The sequence below is a fragment of the Mesocricetus auratus genome, unplaced genomic scaffold (assembly GCF_017639785.1).
Source record: "Mesocricetus auratus isolate SY011 unplaced genomic scaffold, BCM_Maur_2.0 Super-Scaffold_100006, whole genome shotgun sequence".
Lineage (NCBI taxonomy): Eukaryota > Metazoa > Chordata > Mammalia > Rodentia > Cricetidae > Mesocricetus > Mesocricetus auratus.
The window spans coordinates 5,006,939-5,030,895 of record NW_024429190.1 but is presented as its reverse complement, the minus strand read 5'-3'; the positions used below and the strand labels follow the sequence as shown (position 1 = coordinate 5,030,895).

The following is a 23,957-nucleotide window of genomic DNA, read 5'->3' as shown; positions in this document are numbered from 1 at the left end:
TACAAATACCTTGGTACCCAAGCCACAAAAAAACACAACTAAGAAAGAGAACTTCAGACCAATATCGCTCATAAACATTGATGCAAAAATCCTCAATAAAATAATGACAAATTGAATCCAAGAACACATCAGAAAAATCATCCATCATGATCAAGTAGGCTTCATCCCAGGAATACAGGGATGGTTCAACTTTAGAAAAATCCATCAATGTAATCCACCATATAAAGAAACTGAGAAAGAAAAACCACATGATCATCTCATTCAATGCTGAAAAAGCTTTTGACAAAATCCAACACCCCTTCATGATTAAGGTCCTAGAGAGATCAGGGATAACAGGAACATACCTAAGCATAATTAAAAGCAATATACAGTAAACCAACAACCAACATCAAACTAAATGTGGAGAAACTGAAATCTTTGGGGGACTGTGACAGCCAACATCAAAATAAATGGAGAGAAACTCAACTTGATTCCACTAAAATCAGAACAAGACAGAGCTGCCCACTCTCTTCATATAATACTCAAAGCTCTAGCTAGAACAATAAGGCAACAAAAGGAGATCAAGGGGATGCAAAATAGGGTGGAATAAGTGAAATTTTACTATCTGCAGATTAGATATGATAGTATACATTAGTGACCTCAAGAATTTTACCCGGGAACTCCTACAGCTGATAAACACCTTCAGTAATATGGCAAGATGCAAAATTAACTCAAAATAATCAGTAGCCCTCCTATATACAAATGATAAATGGGCTAAGAAAGAAAACAGAGAAACATCACCCTTTACAATAGCCACAAACATAAAATATTGTGGGGTAACTCTAACCAAACAAGTGAAATGACAAGAACTTCAAGTCTTTTGTTGGGGAAGTCCTGTTATTTGCCTGTTATTTGTCAATAAAGTACTGTTGAGCCTATGGGAATCTAGATAGGTGGGGCTAGGAGTCCAGGAGGATTCTGGGAAGGAGAAACACAAGAGAGTTCGAGATGTAACGCCATTGGGGTAGGAAGCCCAGAAACCTCTCCAGTAAGAGACATACTTAGATTAACAATTATGGGGTAATTACTTAAGTCAGAGCTAGCCAGTAAGAAACAAGAAAGGCCAACAGCTTCATAATTAATATAGCCTCTTGTGTGTTTATTTGGGACTGATGTGGATCTAGAACCAGGCTGGCGGAAAGGCTTCTCTCAAGGAAAAAGCTTCTCTTTACAGAATGGTGTCAGGAGTGGGATCATGAATTTCCATGCAGAATGACAAAAGCTTTAAAGGAATTTTAGAAACAGAAGAACAGAGAGAAGCACAGATTTTTGGTAGCAACATTTTTTCAGGCGGGCTCTGTTTTGTTAGCAGAGACTCGCGACTGGCTTAAGTTAGTCTTCCTGACTCGGCATTAAAAAAAAAAAAACAGCAAGGTTCTTTTAAGAGGCTTTGTTAACGATTTAAAAGTTGTACATACAGCTGGAAGTGGCAGCTTTTGCTGGATGTCAGCATGGACTGAGGCGGTAAGCTGGAGTCATGCTTACGCCCGCCATCTTGAAACGGCAGTTTAAAACAGCCGCGGTTTTACAGATAAGACATGTGGCCAGAAAAACATAAGGATTTACAGTAAAGTCAGACTTGGATAAAGAAAAACTTCTAAAGGTTTACAGTGTGTTTAAAAATATACGTGAGATTGAGAGAGAAAATGAAACGACAAAGTGGTAAATAAATACAAAAGCTGGCTGTGGTGGCGCACGCCGGTAGGAATTGCTCCAGAGGCAGAGGCAGGCAGGTTTCCAAAGAGAAACCCTGTCTCAGAGAAAAATAAATAAAAGTGAAAGAAATTGAGTAATAATAATAATAGATTAATAAATAAGCCACGTAAAGATGGAAAATAAACAGAGAGTCTGGATACTGTACGCTATTATGTTTTTCAGTTTTTTCATTGCTAAGGAAGGAACAGCTACTGAAGTACACTTGATTATAAATGCTGCTGAATTAATTCAACTTATATCTTTTGAAAATGCCTTGACCTCAAAATGTAAGTATAAGGATATGTTACTCGGAAAAGGAGTTGTAATTTATGTTTCCACAGAAAATGAAAAGCTGAGGATTTCTTCCAGGCTTCTGTGGTTTGACGAACCAAGACCCCCGGAAGCAGTGGATCAGATGTTCCAACAATTGAAACAGCTAAGATGATGCAGTTTTACAGACCCCGAAAATACGGACTTATACAGGTTTCTGAGTTTTGCCATGATTCCCATGGTATGAACAGCGCCCCCTTCCAGCAGGAAGCAGTTTGGAATGAGCGACGTCCCAATTCCCATCTTGTTTATAAATCTTTGTTTTCATTTCAATGGGATTGTTTATAATTGGCTAATGATCACAGCCAATATTTTTTAATGGTAAAAAGGGGAATTATGGTATGGGTATTGTTTTTCATTTATTGATACAAATTCAAGGTCAATTTTGTGATGTTTATATTTCTCCTCTTGATTAAGTATTGTGCTTATACTGATCTTTTAAAACATAATGCATAATTGAATACAGACTATAGATATTTACTTATAATAGTCAGAACTTATAGTTAGGTAAGTTAGGTTTTCTAGATATATAGAGATGTATTTGAGACAGATAGATAGTCTTCAAACCTCTCAAAGACCTTCAGAAAATGGCATTTAAAATGGTTTAGGGTTTTTCTTGACAATGAGAAATGTCTGCTCCTGGCAGCACCAATTACGTCTGAGAGGAAGATGGGCATCAAAGAAACTTGTTATGGAGTTTGCTTTCAACATGGCAAGATTAGCCATTTGGGCAAGAAACTGCTCTTGCCTGTACTGCTTGACTGTTGTTGTATAATCTGGACATGCAGGACCCACAGGAAAGTGACTGCTGAACTCAGTCTTACAGGGTTCCTGCTTCATGGAAGAGTCTACGGGACTTTCTGCAGGACACAGAAAAATGACTGACAGACTGCTGATGCAGATGGACAGTTTGAAATTTCCTGCTCTGCTGAGAAGTGTTCCAGACACACTGTGGCCTATGGGCTGAAGATGGATGCCCCAACGTTACAGAGGAACTTCAGGTGACTGTCCAGGCAGTAAGATGTCTCTGTCAATCCTAGTGTTTATATATTATCCTTCTGTGGTCTTTGATGGAGTTGAAGACAGATAGTTATAGTTTTCCTTAGTTATGATAAAAGATAAGCTACATATAGGACTTTGGACTCACAAGAATGAGATAGATGATATTTTCTTTAGATCTTGCTAAATGTTAATAGACAAAATGTTGTAACTGTGTTCTTACTTGATAACTGTTCTGTCATATACAATTTGACTATGTTAAAATTAAGACCTTTCTTTTGTTTAAACAGGAAAGAGGAGATGTTGGGGAAGTCCTGTTATTTGCCTGTTATTTGTCAATAAAGTACTGTTGAGCCTATAGGAATCTAGATAGGTGGGGCTAGGAGTCCAGGAGGATTCTGGGAAGAAGAAACACAAGAGAGTTCGAGATGTAACGCCATTGGGGTAGGATGCTCGGAAACCTCTCCAGTAAGAGACATACTTAGATTAACAATTATGGGGTAATTACTTAAGTCAGAGCTAGCCAGTAAGAAACAAGAAAGGCCAACAGCTTCATAATTAATATAGCCTCCTGTGTGTTTATTTGGGACTGATGCGGATCTAGAACCAGGCTGGCAGAAAGGCTTCTCTCAAGGAAAAAGCTTCTCTTTACAGTCTTTGAAGAAAGAAATTGAAGAAGATATCAATAAATGGAAAGATCTCCCATGTTCATGAATCAGTAGGATTAACATAGTAAAAACAGCAATCTTACCAAAATCAATCAATGTAATCCTCATCAAAATCCCAACACAATTCTTCACAGACCATGAAAGAACAATATTCAACTTGATATGAAAAACAAAAAACCCAGGATAGCTAAACAATCCTGTATAATAAAGAAACTTTTAGAGGTATCACCGTTCCTGACTTCAAGCTCTACTATAGTTATAGTAATAAAAACAGCATTGTAGCCAGGTGTTAGTGGCGCACGCCTTTAATCCCAGCACTGGGGAGGCAGAGGCAGGTGGAGCTCTATGAGTTCAAGGCCAGCCTGGTCTACAGAGCTAGTTCCAGGACAGCCTCCAAAACAATACAGGGAATCCCTTTCTCAAAAAAAAATTTAAAAACAGCATTGTAGTAGCATAAAAACAGGCAGGTAGATTGACAGAGTGGAATCAAAGACCCTGATATCAATCCTCATACTTATGAACACCTCGTTTTTGACAAAGAACCCAAACAAATGGTGCTGTCATAACTGAATGTAGGCAAATAGCTCCATATCTATCACTTTGCACAAAACTCAAGTCCAAATGGATCTAAGACCTCAGCATTAATCCAGCTACACTGAAGCTGATAGAAGAGAAAGTAGGAGGTAGCCTTGAATGCACTAACAACACGAGACCACTTCCTAAATATAACACCAGTAGCACAGACACTGAGATTGACAATTAAAAAATGGGACCTCCTGAAACTGAGAAGCTTCTGTAAGGCAAAGTACACAGTCTACAAGACAAAATGACTCCCTACAGAATGGGAAAAGATATTCACCAACCTCACATCTGACAGAGGGTTGATCTCCAAAATATATAAAGAACTAAAGAAACTAGACATCAAAATACCAAATAATCCTGGACACAGGGGGCAGGAAAGATGGCTCATTGGTTAACAGCACTGGCTGCTGATGGGGAAGTCCTGTGTATATGTAAATAAAGCACTGTCAGGACTTATAATTAGGTTAGTTAGGTTTTCTAGACATACAGAGATATATTTAACATAGGTAGATAGTCTTCAAACCTTTCAAAGACCTTTAGAAAATGGCATTTAAAATGGTTTAGGGTTTTTCTTGACAATGAGAAATGTCTGCTCCTGGCAGCACCAATTATGTCTGAGAGGAAAATGGGCATCGAAGAGACTCGCTATGGAGTTTCCTTCCAACATGGCAAGATTAGCCATTTAGGCAAGAAAGTGCTCTTGCCTAGACTGTTTGACTGTTGCTGTATAATCTGGATATTCAGGACCTATAGAAAAGTGACTGTTGAACTCAAATAGTCCTTCAGGGTTCCTGCTTCATGAAAGAGTCTACGAGACTTTCTGCAAGACACAGAAAAATCAATGACAGACTACCAATGCAGATGGACAGTTTGAAATTTCCTGCTTTACTGAGAAATCTTCTGGACACATTGTTGCCTATGGGCTGAAGATGGATGCCCCATCATTTCAAAGAAGCTTCAGGTGACTGCCCAGGAAGCAAGATGTCTCTGTCAATCCTAGTGTTTATATATCTATTATCTTTCTGTGGTCTTTGATGGAGTTGAAGACAGATAGTTGTAATTATAGTTTTCCTTAGTTATTATAAAAGATAAACTACATATAAGACTTGAGACTCATACAGATAGGATAGATGATAAAATACTTTCTTTAAATCTTACTAAATGTTAATGAACAAAATATTATAACTATATTCTTACTTGATACCTGTTCTGTTATATATAATTTGACTATGTTAAAGTTAAGATCTTTCTTTTTGTTTAGACAGAAAAGAGGAGATGATGGGGAAGTCCTGTGTATATGTCAATAAAGCACTGTTAGCCAATAGGGAAGTAAGATAGGTGGGACTAGGAGTCGAGCAGGACTCTGGGGAGAAAAAACTCAGGGAGTCATCATGTAGCTGCCATAGGGGTAAAAAGTCCGGACACTTTTCTCCATTAATAGAAATACTTAGATTAACAATTATGGAGTAAATACTTAAGTCAGAGCTAGCCAGTAAGAAACAAGCAAGGCCAACAGCTTCATAATTAATATAGCGTCCTGTGTGTTCATTTGGGACTGATGCGGCTCTGGGACCAGGCTGGCAGCAAGGCTTCTCTCTACAGGCTGCTCTTCCAGAAGATCCAGGTTCAAATCCCAGCACCCAAATGGCATCCCAAAACCATCTATGATGAGATCTGATGACTTCATCTGGCCTGCAGGCATGCATGCAGACAGAACACTGTATACATAATAAATAAATAAGTCTTTTAAAAAAATGGAGTACAGAGAATTCTCCACAGAAGAATCCCAAATGGCCAAAAGACATTTAGGAACTGTCAACATCCTTAGTCATCAATAAAATGCAAATCAAAAGACTCTGAAATACCATACATCTGCACTTCGGAGCCTACTTAACAGTGTGTAATAATAGGGTTCAACACCAGTATTTCTCAAATTGAATGCATATCTCATACATCCAGGGGAATTTTTAATAAATGATGTCACCAGATTACATCTTCAAAACATCCACTGTATGACCTTGTCACCACCTAAAAGACTTTTTTGCAAGTGTTGGGAACTTCGCTCATACTCATCAGTGATCTATAGCCGAGTAACACAGAATTTAGTTGTCATTTATTAACATAATCACCATCTCTTCATCTTCATTGTGGCATGTTTCTCAGAGAAGTGACAAATTTGCTGTAACTAATATTTGAAATCACCTCCTTTATTGACATTTCAGAGTCTGCTTATTTCTATACGTGTAGAATAAGCATCCGTAGAAACACACACTTTACTATACATCCAACGTGACTTCTTTATGACACAGAGCTATTACTCATTGATTTCAAAGTCACAGAGGTCTAAATGGAACAATAGGGCATGCTGGGAGCTTGGGGAAGGTTGTAACAAATGTCTAAGACTTCTGTGAATCAGGGCTTAATTTGTCATTGCCATTGAATTTGCGGTAAACATACAGAAAGCCTTCTCAATCTTAGTGCAGTGTCTTAAGTAGCCTACATCCAAAAAACCGATAGTTCTTTGAAACAATTTCAGGGGTTCAGATTGTACCCTCTTTTTCACTGGTACACAATATTTCACAAAATTTGCAAGTGGCCTCTAGGATAACTTTATAACATCAGGACTAGACAAGTAAACTACATTCAAAGTGGATCTGTGCATTTTCAGTCTGCTGGGGTGACTTCACATGGGAAAGGAAAAATTTCAGTGAAGATGACATATTTTGGCTTCTTCATCCATTACTTGCCCTCAGCACCGTCACAAGGAATCTAATTACATCTTGGTGTGGTATTTGGATCCTTGGAAAAGGAACAGTTTGTTTTTGTTTGTTGTTTGTTGTGGCTTGTAAGTATTCCAAGTACGTATGAAGAATGGTTATGTCCTCCTCTCAGACCTGCAAAAATATGTTTGCCTTTGCTATTAATGGTATATAAAACCCACTTATAATTTTGAATTTGTGACTGTTACTGTCACCCATGGATACGTTTTTCTCTCAATTCGCATTGTGTTATTACTAGTGTTAATAGTTTCTCCTAAATAAGTGACACAGCTTTTACTGCTAAAAAAAAAAGAAATACCATACCCCTGTCAGAAAGGCTAATATCAAAAACACTGATGATAGTTTATGTTGTAGAGGATGTGGAATAAGGGTAACACTCCTCCACTGCTGGTGAAAGTGCAACTTGTACAATGCTTTGGAAATCAGTATGGTGGTTTCTCAGAAAATTGGGAATCTATCTAACTCAAGACCCAGATATACCACTCTTGGGCACACACCCAAAGGATACTCAACCATACCACAAGGACACTTGCCGAACTATGTTCATTGCAGCATTGTTTGCTATAGTCAGAACCTGGAAATAACCTAGATGCCCCTCAACCAAAGAATGGACAATGAACATGAGGTACATTTACACAATGGAGTACTACTCAGTGGTAAAAACAAGCAAACAAAAAACCAATGACATCTTGAAATCTGCAGGCAAATGGATGGAACTGGAAAAAAGCCATCCTGAGTGAGATAACCTAGATCCAGAAAACAAACATGTATATACTCACTCATAAGTGGATGTTAGATATAAAGTAAAGGATAACCATGATAAAATCCACAGTCCCAGAGGAACTAGGTAACAAAGAGGACACTAGTAGGGATGCACTGACCTCCCTCCAAAGAGGAAATAGATGTGAGGTGTCCTGGGTAAAACTGCGGGTGAGAGGGTTAGAGGGGAAGAGATGTTGGGTGGGATGGTCGAGTTGGGGCAAGGACAGAGAGGGAGAGCAATGAAAGAGATATATTGATAGAGGGAGTCGTTGTGGGGTTAGGGAGAAGCCTAGTGCCAGAGAAACTCCCAGGAATCCACAAGGATGACCCCAGCTAAGACTCCTAGTAACAGCCGGGCAGTGGTGGCGCACGCCTTTAATCCCAGCACTTGGGAGGCAGAGGCAGGCGGATCTCTGTGAGTTTGAGGCCATGCTGGACCAACAACCTCCACAACAATACAAAGAAACCCTGCCTCGTAAAACCAAAAAAAAAAAAAAAAAGACTCCTAGTAACAATGGAGAGGGTGCCTTGAATGGCCTTCTCCTATAATCAGATTGGTGACTACCCTAATTGTCATCATAGAACCTTCATCCAGTAACTGATAGAAACAGATGCAGAGATACACAGTCAAGCACTAGGCAGAGTTACCAGAGTCCATTTGATGAGAGGGAGGAGAGATTGTACAAGCAAGGCGGGGAAGAGGGAGTCAAGATCATGATGGGAAAACTCAGAGAGACAGTGGACCTGAGTTAATGGTAGCTCCCAGACTCTGGACTGATGATGGCTAAGGAGCCTTCATGGAACAACCTAGGCTCTCTGCATGTGGATGGCAGTTGTGTAGCTTTGTCTCTTTATGGGGGTCCCTGGCAATGGGATCAGGACCCGTCCCTGGTGCATAAATTGACTTTTTAGAACCTATTCCCCATGCAGAGTGCCTAGCCCAGCCTTGAAGCAGGGGGAGGAGCTTGATTCTGCTTCAATGTAATATGACATGCTTTGTTGACTCCCATGGGAGGTCTACTCCTTTTCTGAATGGAGGAGGAGTGGATGGGGGAGATAGATGGAAGGTGGAGGGAGGGAAGGGGAAAAGAGGAGGGAGGGAAACTGTAGTTGGTATGTAAAACAAATGAAAAAAAAGAAAAGAAACTAGATATCAACAAACCAAATAATCCAATTAAAAATGGGTTACAGATCTAAACAGAGAATTCTCAGTAGAGACAAGTCAAATGGATGGGAAACACTTTAAAAAATGTTCAACATACTTAGCTATGAATGAAATGGAAATCAAAATGACTTTGAGATTCCATCTTACACCTGTCAGAATGGCTAAGATCAAAAACAACAGCTCATGTTAGTGAGGATAAAGGGGAAAAAATCATCCACTGCTGGCAATAGTGCAAACTTGTATAGCCACTTTGGAAATCAATATGGTGGTTCTTAGGAAAGTTCGGATCCTACTACAAGGACATCAGATCAACCATGTTCATTGCTACTCTATTCATAATAGCAAGAAACTGGAAACAACCTACATGCCCCCAACCAAAGTGGCTAAGGAAAATGTGGTACATTTACACAACAGAGTATTACTCAGCTGTTTTCAAAAAATGACAACATAAAATTTGCAAGCAAATGGATGGAACTAGAAAAAGTTAATCCTTAGTGAGGTAACCAAGATCCAGAAAGATACACACAGTATTTTCTTACATGTGAATATTGCTGTTAATAAATGAAAACCAAGCTACAATCAATAGACCCAGAGAGGTTAGGTGTTGCGGGGGGGGATAAGCAGATGGATCTCCCTCAGAGTGGGAAATAGAACAGATTTTAAGGTTGGACTGGGAGTTAGGGGACAGCAATGGGAGGATCAGGAGGGGGAAGGGAGGGAGGATGGGGTTGAGAAAGGGAATACAGGAGAGACAGCTAAAACTGAGTGGCACCTGAGGGGTGGTATGGAAACTTTGTGCAGTTGAAACTTCTTAAAATATATGAAGGCAATCTTAATGAAGCCTCCAAATAATGAGGGAGACAGAGTCCCAACTTCCATCTCTTTTCACCAAATGAAGCTTCCAGTACCAAGACTGGATTACATGAATTGAGTGTCAACAAAAGGGGCCCCATGGAAATTCCCAAACAACCCAGGCTGTTGCCAAGACAACAGGTTGCTCTCAACTAACTGATAGCAAAACTCCATTGCTGAAGACAATACCCACACAACTCAACACACAGAGGGCAAGCTGGTGCTTGCATAGAACCTTCACCTCTACATTCTATTGTCTTTGGTATAGAAAAGTACTCGGAAGATTATCAATGTGAAATGTATACATCAACCCATGCACAAGACCTGTCCTGCCTGAAAAATGTGCTAGGACAACAGTGGCACAAAACTTGTGGGACCAACCAACCAGTGTCTCATTTGTCCTAAGACCCACTCCACAAGGTGAAGCCCACACCAATACTGCTTGGGTGACCAAGAACCAGAGACCAGATAGTCCACAGACTGAGGGTAAAACCAAATACTACTGGTCTTAAAAAAAAAAGACTCCTAATGGCATTCTGAGGGACTCATAGATCAGTGCCTTATTCAGTCAGCATCAGAAAAGCTTCCCCCTGCAGCAGATAGAAACAAATGCAGAGACCACAGACAGACACACAGAGACAAACTTTGGAACACACTACTCTAAATGGGATGTCTCCATCTAATCGCTCCCCTCTGAGCTCCAGGAACCACACAGAAGAAGAAACAAAAAAAAGTAAGAGCCAGAGTGGATGAGGACGCCAGGAGAACAAGACCTCTACATCAGCTGAGCAAGGCACATATGAACACAGAGACCAAAGCAGCAAGCACAGGGACAGCGTGGGTCGCAACAAGACCCTCTTCATATACATGGCAGCTTTCAGTTTAGGACTTTTGTGGGACTCCTGAATTTGTGAATGAGTGGATCTCTGATTTTTGCAACTTGTAGTGGGCTCTTTTCCTTTCATCAACTTCAATGTGACAGTTTTTGTTTTATCTTATTATATTTTTTCATGTTTTGTTATTCTGTTAGAACCCTGTTCCTTTGTAATGTACCCACATAAAGAAACTGGAGAGATCTCACATTAGTAACTTAACAACACACCTGAAAGAGCTAGAACAAAAAAGAACTACCAACGAAAAGGAACAGCCAGCAAGAAATAACCAAACTCAGGGCTGAGATCAATAAAATGGAAACAAACAACACATAGAATCAATAAAAATGAAGAGCTGTTTCTTCAAAACAGTCAATACAACTGATAAACCCTTAGTCAGATTAACTAAAAAGACACGAGATACAAGTTAATAAAATTATAAACCAAAGTGGGGACATCACAATAGACACTGAGGAAGTTCAGAGAATCATAGGGACAAACTTTAAAATCTGTACACCACCAAACTGGAAAACCCAATAGAAATGGTTAAATTTCTGTTATATACAATTTATCAAAGTTATTCAAAATCAGATGAGCAATCTAAACACACCTGTAACCTCTAGTGAAACATAAGCAGTAATTAAAAGTCTCCCAACCAAAAAGAGCTCAGGGCCAGATCAATTCAGTGTGGAATTCTACCATACCCTCAAAAGAATTATTGCGAATGTCTCCAAGGAATGTCAAAAGCTACATTCATGAAATCTCACCAGCATGACTGCCTAAATAGGAGCTAAGCAAGGTATCGTGTAGACATGCAAATGAGGGTGACTGTAAAGTCCAGGAGGCTCCAACTCTACACAGAGAACCACAGGCAACTATTGAGACCTGGAGCAGAGAAAACATATGCTCAGGGAAGAGCATACCAATTGCTTTCCAACACCAAATAGCAAGCCTAAAAACATGTGTACAAACAACGTTATAGAGACTAAGCAGGTTGTGTGTGCACAACACACACATGCACACATACACACACACAAAGAACAACAATAACCAAAAGTGAAACCATGAATTTGAAAGAGAACAAGGAGGGGTTGAGTATATGGAGCTAGGGGTTGAAGGGAGGAAATTATGTAAGTGCATTATAATCTCAAAAAAACAAAATAAGAAAAGATTTTTTAAGAAGAAAACATACATGAAACATACTAGTGAGGACATGGCTGGGTGTGGACAAGATCTACACACTAAGGAATGTTAATTAGTGCAGTCACTACAGAAATCAGTGTGGAGCTCTACAAAAACTAAAAATAGCACTATTATAGAATCTAGATACCAGACCTTTGGAGACACACACATACACACATACATACATACACACACATACATACACACACACACACACACACGTATGTATGTATGTATGTTTATACATACACATGTATCCATCCAAAGGAAACTAAGTCTGAATACAATAAAGACATCAGCACACCAATGATGATTGTGGCACTATTCATGACACCCATGTTATGTAGAATCCGACTAGGTATAAAATAACAAGGGGCCGGGTGGTGGTGGCGCACGCCTTTAATCCCAGCACTCAGGAGGCAGAGGCAGGCGGATCTCTGTGAGTTCGAGGCCGGGCTGGACCGACAGCCTCCAAAACAATACAGATAAACCCTGTCTCGTAAAAACAAACAAACAAACAAAAAAACAAGGATTTTTAAAATGTGAGTTTTATTCAACCATGGAAAATAATGTTATTTGGAAAAAACATGCTGGAACTGGAGATCTTGGTAAGTGAAATAAACAAAGCTTGGCAAGATATGTAATGCATGATTTCTCTCATCCACAGAATCCGTATTTTTGTGGTGTGTATGTATGGTGGAAGCACATTTACTCATTAGCCATTCCCTACTGTTCTCCCCCTCATTCTATTCCAACACAGTCTCTCAGGGATTCTGAAACTCAGTTTCAACTCAGGGTTCACCTTTCTCCTTCCCTCAATGCTGGGGCTACAGGCATGCAGGACCACACCAGCTTTTACATGAGTGTATGTATCTGAAAACAGATTCTCAGGCATAGACAGCAATGAGCCATCTCCTGAGCTCTCAATAGTTTTAACTAAGATATGAAAGGAGAAGGGGTACTATTTGAAAATGGAAGACGATGGTGTGGGATACAAGGAGAGTGAATGTGATTAATGTATGCTATGTATATATGAAAACATAACAGCAGAAACTATTAATTTTGTATAACTGATATACACTTATAAAATGGGTGGGATGAACTTGCCCAATATAGTTGTTTTTAATATTTAATTTTAAAAAAGAATGACAAGTCAGGAGGTGGTGGCACATGTCTTTAATGCCACCACTCAGGAGGCAGAGGTAGGTGGATTTCTGCGAGTTCCAGGTCAGCCTGGTCTACAAAGTGAGTTCCAGGACAACTAAGACTGTTATACAGAGAAACCCAGTCTTGAAGAATCAAAAAAAAAAAAAGAAGAGAAAAGAGGAGAGGAGAAGAGAGGAGACGGGAGGGGAGGGGAGGGGAGGGGTGGGGAGGGGAGGGGAGGGAAAGAATGTCAGACAGCAAGTTGGCAGAGGGAAGGAGGAGAGCAGAGAAGAAAGGAGGCGGGAAAAGAGGACAGGAGGGACAGGAGGAGGGAAGACTCTGTTATCTGTCCTAGTACATGGGTTGAACTGTGCCTTGTTCTCTTACACTGAATTAGTAATCCACACTGAGAATGGGAACTCAGTTGGACAAACAGCCGCTGCAAAGGAAATCAAGTCATTAGAGTAGACTCAAATCCAGTATGATTACTATCCACATAAAAGGGGAAATTTAGACCCACATACAAATACAAGAGATTCATGGAGAAGGTAGCCCATTTATAACCCAAGCAAAGCACTCTGGAACAGACCTCTTGCTTATAACCCTCATAGGAGGAGCCGGGTCTGCTTATGCCCTCATTAAAGAATTCTAGCCTCCAGAACTGTGAGACCTCTCTGATGTTTAAACCACCTGCTAAGTGGTGCTGTTGCAGTAGTCCTAGAGAACTACAGTACTTAGAAAAAGCTGACCTTGTAATGGTAAGTCCTGATTCAATTCTTAATTCCATTTCTCTAGTAGCCTTGAAAACCCAATGGTTGGAAACTACAGCAGAGCTAATAGCCTGGCAGCCACTAGAGGGAGTAAAGAGTTTTGGATGCCCACAATTTTTTTTCTCTCAGAGGATCTGTCTAAGAGTTTCTTAAAAGACCCTCTGGCCAGTTTTAGTGGATTTTATATAGTATACTGGATTATATAGTTCGATACAGTGAAATAATTGCAGGAAGCACATTACTTAAATGTTTAAAAAAACATTTGGAAACTTGAAAAATTCTAACACGTTTCAGAGAATGAAACACCAGGGTTATGCACAGGCATGGGCACGTGTCCAGCACTGTGCACGTTCATGGAAACACTAAATTCTCACCTCCGAATGAAATTGAGGCCTAGACAGCTTAAACATAACTGTACCTGCCTGGACGGAAACTAAAGTTATGCCCCCCAAAAGTCATGGAGAACCCCCAGGAAAGAAAAAAGACTAGCTGGTGAAAAGTGTTTAAATTTCTGGCTAAACTGTAGCCTAAATTAATTGATAGAGACCTCAATATTAATGATCAAATAAATAAAATCAGGCACCACCATATCTTGAGGAGACAAAATAATCTTATTTTCAGAATCATTATGTTATATCATTTTAAATATCCTGTTTTCAAATAAAAAACACACAAAAAGATCCAAGAAATATGCATGTAAAACATAGAAGATAATTGACACTAACTTTTAAAAAGAACAAATATTTGCCTCAACTGGTAAGAATACTGAATTCGCTATTTTAAGTATAAGCCAAGAAAACCATACCTAAAATAGCAATAAAAATATGGGATGCAGTCACTTCAAATAGAGAATATCAATGAAAAGATCCTAAAGAACCGGAAGAAACTGCCAATGGAAACGTGTAATAACTGAAATGAAAACCCTCATCTCTGGGACCAGCAGGAGACTCGGCAGTCAGGAGGAAGAGAGGTCTTTAAGGAAAGCCACCTGGGGATCCGGGCTGAGAGACATGGGAGTGAAAACAAAGATTTATGAGCCATGGCGTGACCTAAGGGAACTCATCAGAGCTCCAGAGTCCTGGGAAAGGTAGGGGAAAGATACAAACAATGTTTGAAGAAACTGTTATTTAAAATTCCCCCAAATCTACAAATATCATACATCTTCAAATTTACGATCACTGAATGAGTTCAGCAGGGCAAAACCCAAGAAGAAACACATCCACGCACTTCACGATCCATCAAAATCTATAAAAAAGGAGAAACATAAAAAGAGAAGTAACTAGTTTATATAAGTGATCCTTAAATAGTAGTTTGTTTCTCATTTTTCTTTGAAGAACATGATTAAATATAAAAATCTAAGTAAGCTTAAAAGCATAATTAATCACTATAAAAATATATTTCTATAAATGCCAGAACCAGATAGATTCACCAGCAAATTGTATCAAATAATTAAAGTAAAATAAACAATAATCCTTCACAAACTGTTTCAAACAATATGAAGAGGAAATATACCAGAGTCTATTCTACAAAGTTGCCATCACCCTGACACTAAAATGAAATGCTCAAGGACACTACAAGTCTTTATGAAACATCAACCTCACAGTACCTGCAGTCAAATCCAACATCACAGAAAAGGACTATATCATCATCAACCAGAGAGAACATGGTTCATCAGGGAAAGGCACTTCCTACCATGCCTGGCAAATTGAATTCAGTTTTCAGGACCCACATAATTGAAGGAGAGGACCAACTCCTTTAAGTTGTCCTCTGACTCCACACACAGGTCATAGCATTCATGCATATCCCTCCTTGCCCCCCCCCAGATATACAAATGATAAATAAATAATTGTTTTGGTACAAACAAGACATTACATCATGATCAACTGAAATGTATTACAAAAATCTAAGGCTATTTCAAAATATAAAAACCAATCAAAATAAAGCATCATATCAATATAATAAACAAAACTAAATGATAGTTTCCACAGATGTAGGAAGACAATTTAATAAAAGTCCAACACCCTTCACAGTGAAAACACTCAACAAACAGGAACAGAAGGAATCATCTTCACCCTGACTAAGAACATCTTTAAAAACAGGTAGCATTATGCTGAATATTCATAAACTGAGACATTCTCTTTCCCCTAAGATGGAGGCAACACAAAGCCATTTGTTATAATGAGTATTGGTGAAGTTCTACATGAGGCAACTTGTAAGAAAAAATTGCATTCACACTGGAAACAAAAACATACAACTGACTTCAGGTGTCATACTTTGCATGGAAAATACTACAAAATACCCCCCCAAAAAACTAATAAATTATGTAAGTGGAAGGTATGATATCAATACAAAAATGCTAATAGCATGTCTATAATCTGACCATAAACAATGTAAAACTAGCTAAATTAAATTCTTTCATTTAAATGAAATAAACATTAAATGAATAAGTAGGAAGAAACAATAGAACTATAAAACTTATATTTGGAAAACTACAACATGAAGATAAATTAGGTTTAAATAAATATGAAGGTACTTAATGTTCACTGAGTGAAAGAATTAATAAGAGGCAAAAATAATCTATAGATTCAGTTCAACTCCTATTTTAAAAGCCTGATGTACTTTTTGTTGAAATTATTATATTGATTATAGAATTAATGTGGAATTGAAAAGGATCCATAGTAGCAACAAAAAAATCTTAAAAATTGAGGGCTTCACATTTACTCACTTAAAAACTCACTATGAAGCAACAACAATCCAAACATTAAAGGTGTTGGCATAAGAAACAGAAAGGCAGACCACTAACCCCACAGCCATAGCTAATTGCTTTCAATAAGAGACTTCAACAACACAACAGCAATACAGTAAACGATCAAAAGCAAAAACTAACTCAGAATGGATCATAGTGAAGACGCTGAAACTTTTAAAAGGAAAGAATAAACTAAGACTATCAAAGTTTAAAATGTACTTTTCAAAAGATTTCAAAAGTAAAAACATAACTCACAGAATGGGAGGAAATGTAAGTCATGTTTAAAAAGTGCCCAACAGCCGGGTGTTGGTGGCGCACGCCTTTAATCCCAGCACTCGGGAGGCAGAGGCAGGCGGATCTCTGTAAGTTCGAGACCAGCCTGGACTACCAAGCGAGTTCCAGGACAGCCTCCAAAGCCACAGAGAAACCCTGTCTCGAAAAACCAAAAAAAAAAAAAAAAGTGCCCAACAGTCAGGATACTGTACAGTATTACACACAGTATTAATACAGAATAAAGAACTCTACTACGCAACAAAAGGTAAGAGCCAGACATGGTCTCAAATGGGCATTCTTGCAGAAAGATACCTGTACTATATACATGGTATATGTTGGTTTTTGTTGAGTGAGTTGTAGAGAAAAAGGACCTCATTAGTCGTCAGGAGCAGACAACTCAAAACCACAATAAGCTATCATTTCACACAAAACTAGGATGGTGGTAATCAGAACAGATGGACAGTAACAAGCGTTGATGTGAATGTTAGGAAGTCTGGATCTTCGTCCACTGCTGCTAGGAAGGAAAGCTAATTCAGACCCTCTGCAAAGTGTTTTAGCAGTTCTTCAGTAAGTTGAACATATCATTGATACATTTGCCATAAATTATTCTCCTAAGATACACTTAAGAGAAGTGAAAACAAACATTCATATACAAAAGAGCATTATTCAGCTATAAAAAGGAATAAAGTACTTATATAATCTCAAAAAAGCCCACACAAACTGTGGTTTTACTTAAGCCCAGAACAGCAAATATCAGTCAGAAAGTGTTGGCAGTGTGCAGGGGCTGGGACTACTTGCTCAATGAGCGTAGGAACTCTGTTATAATATGATGGTGATGTGGAATTAGACAGTTCTGATGTCTACCTGTCAACAAACTAAAAAAATTAAAGAAGGTGTTGCCGTAGCAAATGAAATTAACTCATAAAATCCCAAAAAGTTACAGCTGCTGTGTCTCATGTGAATACCCTGAAAACATATCCAAAACCTTTATAGCGTTTAAGATCTCAATTGAAAATTGTGTTAGCATACTTAAGCTTTCCACATTTGCTATTATAGTGAGTAGTGTATCTGCTACAAGTCAAAGCACTATAGGAAACTTTAGTTAACTTTAAGAAATAACTTTTCTTTGCACACAGAATGACTTGGATGACTCCAGCTCTACAGAAACCACTTTAATTCAGCTCTGCAGAAGGAAACTGACTTCGAGAACGAGAGTAACTGGGGAACATTAGCCTTTCAACAGGACTGTTAAATTGTAAACACAAGCTAGTAACATTCTATTACTGAAAAGCTATTCATGAGTACCCGGAAAATGTGATGATCCCACTATTTTCAGTGAATCTTGAGTCAATCGAAAACTTCTTGGCAATCGAGCCAAATATCCAACTATGAAAAACAAAAAGAAAAGAAACTATCTAAGTTTGTCTTGTAAAAATATTAAAGTAAGATTATCTTGTCTCCACATAAGAAGTATAAATCAGTCTCTACGATGTGTTATCCTCTGCTTTGCATATTCCTTAAAGAATGCAATATACTTAAAACTTACCTGTGTTAAAAATCTTAACCCAGCCTTTCTGTGCTTACTTACGATACTCTCCCACCTTACAGGAGCCAAATCACAATCCCTTCCTCCCTCAAATCCCCACCTGACCTCATTACTCAGCGATCATGGAACTTAACTGGCATCTCTCTTTAGCAACCTACAATAGGATGCAGTTATTCATACACATACATTATTGATGGGAGCCCAGTGTTTAAGTCAACTTAACAAGAATCACTTGCAAGCACCTCATCTTTGATGTGGAAACTATTAAAATAACTATGAAAAACATCCTGCTAGTCTCCATTCATTGTTGAATGAACACATATGACGGCCCGATGCTGTCAACAGAATGAACGCGAGAGCACCGCAATGACTGTAAAGCATTAACCCCAGCAAGTGTAAAGCAGAGATCACGGCATTAAAGGCTGGAGTGGAGTTTAATGCAAATTCTGCCACATACTGAAATCGAGGAAAGTTACTTTCAACCACCAGTTTGAGGGTTTCATCTGTAAATTGAAATTGACAGTAATTACAATCTTGCATGTGTATCATAGGAGCTGTGAAGTGCTATATAAACCTCAGCCTTTACTACTCAGAATTTACAAGTCATGATACTAAGTGCTTATCCTTATTTTGATAGTCCTCATTGGAGAAAAGGAAAGCCAGGCAAGATTTTAAAACAAAAACACAAGCTTTCAGTAGCAGGTATAAGGCCATAGTCAAATGCATCTTTCTTAGACAGATTAGACAATTTATCCTCACAGAAGTATCTTTGCACCAAACACCTGGTCGTTATATAAGGAGTAATCCTTACCTCCCCCCACACACACACCCGCCGCCGCTGCCCCATAGTGTCCTAGTTTCTTTCTGTTGCTGTGACAAACACGATGCCCAAAATCAGCATGGAAGGGGGTGTAGAGAGAGCTTATTTAACTTTGCAGGTTATACATCATCCAAGGAAACCAAGGCAAGGACTCAAGACCAAACCTGGAGGCAGGGAGTGCAGCAAAAGCATGGAGAAGCAATGCTTGCTGGCTGGCTTCCTCTGCTTTCTTACACAGCCCAGGACCGCCTGGCCAGCATGGCACCACCTCCCACATCAAAAACAATTAAGAAAATGCCCCCACCGACAAGCTCACGGGTCAATCTTACAGAGTCAAATCTTCAATTGAGGGTTCCTACTCCCACGTGCCTATAGTTCATGCTAAGTTAACAAAAACTAGCGAGCACGCCCCCATCTTTCCCTTCCCCTCCCTATCCTATCTTCACATTCCTTCTGCGTCTGTACTCTAGGCCACTCTAGGTTTCCGTTCTCCCTTATCTAAACAAACGTTATAACTTCTGACCAGTGTCATCTGTCATGCATTTGTTTAGGACCTACGGAACGCAGACTACAACTTGCGACACGCAAGTGCGATCAGACCCATCTAGCTAATAAAAAGCAAATCTAGCAAACACTAAGCACTCTCTTTCTCCAGCGTAAGTGTCTCTTGAAACTGTGACAGGTGTTCTTCTAGTTTAAATCTTAAAAACCCCAACGTCGTCGTGCATGTCACACCCACGGCCACCAGAGGGCGCGGTGCCACCAAGGACTTTTGAAGGCTCCCTGGGTTCAGGGCAGGGACTAGGAGCGCACACGGTCACCGCCCGGCGACGCAGGCTGGCTGTGGCCCACGCACGTCGTCGCTTGGACGGTCCAGGGCTCCCCCGGCGCAGGAGCGGGGATCTGTGCGGGCGGGAGGGGGTCACGTGACTCGGGCCCACCGCGATTCTCGTGGAGCCGGAGCTCCCGCCGTGCGGCGCCGAGCCTCACCTGCAGGGGGCGCCCGCAGCAAGGCGGAGAGCAGGACGGCGGCCACCGACAGCGCCGAGAGCGCGGAGCCCGCGGCCCCGGCCTGCCGCCGCCGGCCCCGCGGAGCCCGGCCCGGGGCCAAGGCCTCCATCCACACGACGCCGCCGCCGGCCGAGCCTCGGCGCAGAAGGTCGTTACCTGGCGCGCGCCCACCCGCCGCCGGAAGCCGGCGGACGGCGTGCCGGAAGGACGGACCGGCGGACACGCTGCCACTTCCGCCCGGGCCGTCTGCGGGAGGCGTACCAGCTCGGGCGCTAGCTTGGGAGCCCATGGGGGGCGGGGAGGGGGGCGTCGCTCGCCCAGGGGGCTCCTTTGCCTTCGAGGCCGCCGCACCACCAAGGGAACCCCGTCCAGAACCCGAGTGCCTGCTCAGAGGTTCCAGGGCTGGAGGAGAACCCTGCGCCCCCCAGAGTTCTGACCTTGGGCCTCCTGGGGCGGTGGTGGAAGGGAACCCCGACCCTGGAGGTGCACCTCTGCGAGTGGCAGCCCCTGCGGGGGGAGGGGGACTCTGTGGGGTCAGCCTCTGCGGGCCTGCCCAGGGCTGCAGGTGCTGGGGACTTAACGACAAAGCACGCGCAGGCCGCCCTCAGAGTTTCTGCCCAGAGTCATCGTGTGTGCCAACGGTGTGGACTTGATCGTTGGCGTGTGGAACTCAATGGAAGACTGATGGCAGTGAGCACCTAGAAGGGATTAAAGGTCTCGCCTAAAAAGATGACATGATGGACACGATGTATGAGATGGCCGTAGATGAACTGGACTTCCATGCATCACTCAGCTTGGAAGAATCGCCTTTTGTCACCTGGGTTCAGGAAGACACACAAACAGGCCACGAACAATGAGAGCGTATTTTAAACGGGAAGATGCTCTCCATCCACTCTTCTGCCCTTGGGAGGATTGAATGATAGTTGAGCTGTTGGTAGAAATAAATCTTATATCAATATTCTTGAATAACTTAAAACGAGCCGGCTTCACTTTAATATGAAGAAATGAGTGGTACAGAGTGAACTAAAACCTCACCGACTTTTATGTTTTGGATAGACTGTGTCTAGCACCTCATGCTGAAAGGCAACCACGTGTTTCAACTTTACCTCCTGTTTAGTATTATATCTCAAAATTTCAATCATCAAAGGTGGACGTGACCACATTCTGCTTATACTTAGTAGCATACAGTTGATCTGACATATGTTTCTGGATATTGTAGAAGCGACGTTTACTAGGGGTTTTTGTTTGTTTCTATTTTTGCTTCTTTGCTTACATATTTGCTTGCTTTCTTGATTCATTTAAAGAATGTGTGAGCTGTTATCCCCCAAATTCTCATGCTTCAATTTAGTTGCAGTTTTCATGCAACACCAAATTGTCTAGTTAAAAACAACTCTTAAGTGATCTGGTACACTTAACATTTTAAACAATTTTTTTAATGTTACTACTTACCAAAATAACAAAAACTCTCATTGCTTTCATTCTGGACATTGTTGTAGCCTTAAGGAAACTGAGGATAATTTTAGGCATACAAGGATGCACCTTTACTTTGGCTAGATTTTGTGAATTTATTGCCTTAAAAAATGAGTATAATACATGTTCATTGATACAGTGTGTTTAAATTAAGCATACCAGTTTATCACATATCAACTACTTGTAGTTTGTGTCAGAGAGAAAGAGACTGTGTGTTTATTCACTAGATTAACTTGAGTATATTCTTTAAGTGACTATCTTACCCACAAAATATAAACATGGAAAATACATATATGTAGATATGTATGTGTTATTAGTTTCTTGAGTATTTGGAGAAAGAAGTGTAATAGAAATATTATTAGTACTTTTGGGGGTGGTTCCTAAAATGCATTATGATGTACATAATAAATAGTTCCATGAGTTATGGTTCTATCTATTGCCAGGCAACAAAGGTTCTTTCTTCCTTTCTTTTTTTGCTCAGCTCTGTTTCTGAAATTATTACCTCTCCCTTCAGCAGAAAAAAATTATTTTAAGATTAAAAAAATTACTAACATTTAGAAAATTGAATTAATGATTTTATGGTAGATTAACCTTAATCTTCCATTGCTGGAAATGTGGGTTCTTAATAGTTAAAGAGAAGAGAGCTATCAAAATAATTTAATTCACAATCCTCAAAAATGATGAGAAATTCCATGGATATGGAGGTTCAGAACAAACCCGGAAAGATTAGCATCCCTGAAAGGTCCATCTTCTCAGGGGCAAAGGCTGTTGAGCATCCAGATTACCCACACTACTGTGATCTCTTAAGGAAAATGAACATGCCCTTTGTGAAAGGACCCGAAGACAGACATAACTATGGCAGATTTGAAAAGAACTGCAACGCTTCGTTTTTAAAATTCCATCCTTATCCTCCTTCAGTCCTGCCAAACTACCATTCCCACTACCCTTATCCCCCACCATACGGGCCGGCATACCCACTGTTTCCACTTCGTGATGATATGAGCTTAGGCGATCCCTGCTCAGGATTTTTGAGTCCTGGTGCTGACGCTGATTTAAAGCCTGGCGTTGGCAGAACCATACCAAATCTGGCCAGTTTCGATGATGTGAAACCTCAAAATCGAGTTCCTAGGCCAGACAACGGATTTCAAACAACAATAAAAAGGCAAACAGTGCTATTAGAGGAACTACAACAGAGCAGACTATGGAATTCCAGGAAAGTACCAGACATTTCCATCAGGGCAAAACTTGGAGGTAAGTATAATAGCATAGCCTTTACATGTCTTTCGAGTGAGACAGAGCAACATGAACTTGGACTTTTTAGAATTCAAGCAGTTAGCATAAATTATAACTGGACAAATTGTTTTAATTAGATTTTAAGAAGGTCTTATTAAAATGATAAAATGTATAAATTTGCTTGTAAAATAAACTTGTTTAAATTAAAAAATCAAATATGATTTGTAGTGATCAACAACAAATATATTAACAGATAATTATTCTAGTTAGATAGCCTTATTTTACCAGAAGAGGATTTCTGTATCACTTTCATAATTGTATAGCAAGCTTCCCTCTTTGTTTCTTTCTCTTACAATCTTCTGGTTAAAACGTGAGGTTTAGGGGGCTGAAATGAAATGGGAAAGAAGATGTAAATTGGATGAGAACAGGAACTGAAGAGAAGCAAACACTCCATAAATAGCGTTATGCTTCCGAAGGCTAAATTAATGGTACTACTGCCATCTGCCCTAGTATTCTTTGGACACATTTGTAGTGAGAAATATCCCCAAAGGAAAACCACAACAACCACGTCCTGTGTAGGGAAGTGTGCATGGTAGGCAGGGAGGGAGGAATAAAAAGATTAGCATCTTTGACTGTGGGAGAAGGAAAAGGCCAAACCTGCGGCAGAGGTACTGTGGTGTCAGAAACTGCAGAATACTCCCACAGTTCATCTTCAGCTTTCATCCAAAACCGTAGAGGAAGGGAGACTTTCTGGGAGGGAGGGGAAAGTCCACCCATGTTAGCACTGTGGGGATGCAGACTTTTTGACATCCCTCCCATAGAAAGACCATTAACAAGAACAAAACAAGAAAAAGAAATCAGAATGAAAAGGGCACTCAGCAAGTCTCCAGCCTCACCCTTCAACCACTTTTAAGCTGGAAGGGAGGAGCTGAAGAGGCATAAGCAGGGAAGAGTGGTACTTTTTGTGTGTCTCTCCAGTTACGGTCTTCAAGGTGGGCTTAGGGGAAGGCCTGAGT

At 40.3% G+C, this 23,957-nt stretch overlaps 2 protein-coding genes across 6 annotated transcripts in view; one reads left to right on the top strand and one right to left on the bottom strand.

Moving 5' to 3' along the window:
* The window catches only part of LOC101840955 (zona pellucida binding protein), a 121,121-nt gene extending 100,504 nt beyond the window's left edge, over positions 1-20,617 (bottom strand). For 2 of the 5 annotated variants that reach the window (XM_040746662.1, XM_021234635.2), the window contains exons 1-2: positions 20,218-20,612; positions 18,167-18,247 (exon numbers count right to left, since the gene is read on the bottom strand). In XM_040746662.1, the coding sequence (XP_040602596.1) occupies positions 18,167-18,247; positions 20,218-20,527 (391 nt within the window). In that variant the 5' untranslated portion in view covers positions 20,528-20,612. Of the gene's footprint in view, positions 1-18,166; positions 18,248-20,217 lie in introns of all 5 variants that reach the window. The other 3 variants (XM_040746663.1, XM_040746664.1, XM_040746665.1) reach the window with 2 other exon arrangements.
* A 538-nt stretch (positions 20,618-21,155) lies between these two features.
* The window catches only part of Spata48 (spermatogenesis associated 48), a 58,606-nt gene continuing 55,804 nt past the window's right edge, over positions 21,156-23,957 (top strand). Inside the window, exon 1 of the mRNA XM_040746661.1 lies at positions 21,156-22,959. Within this exon, the coding sequence (XP_040602595.1) occupies positions 22,386-22,959 (574 nt within the window). The 5' untranslated portion in view covers positions 21,156-22,385. The remainder of the gene's footprint in view (positions 22,960-23,957) is intronic.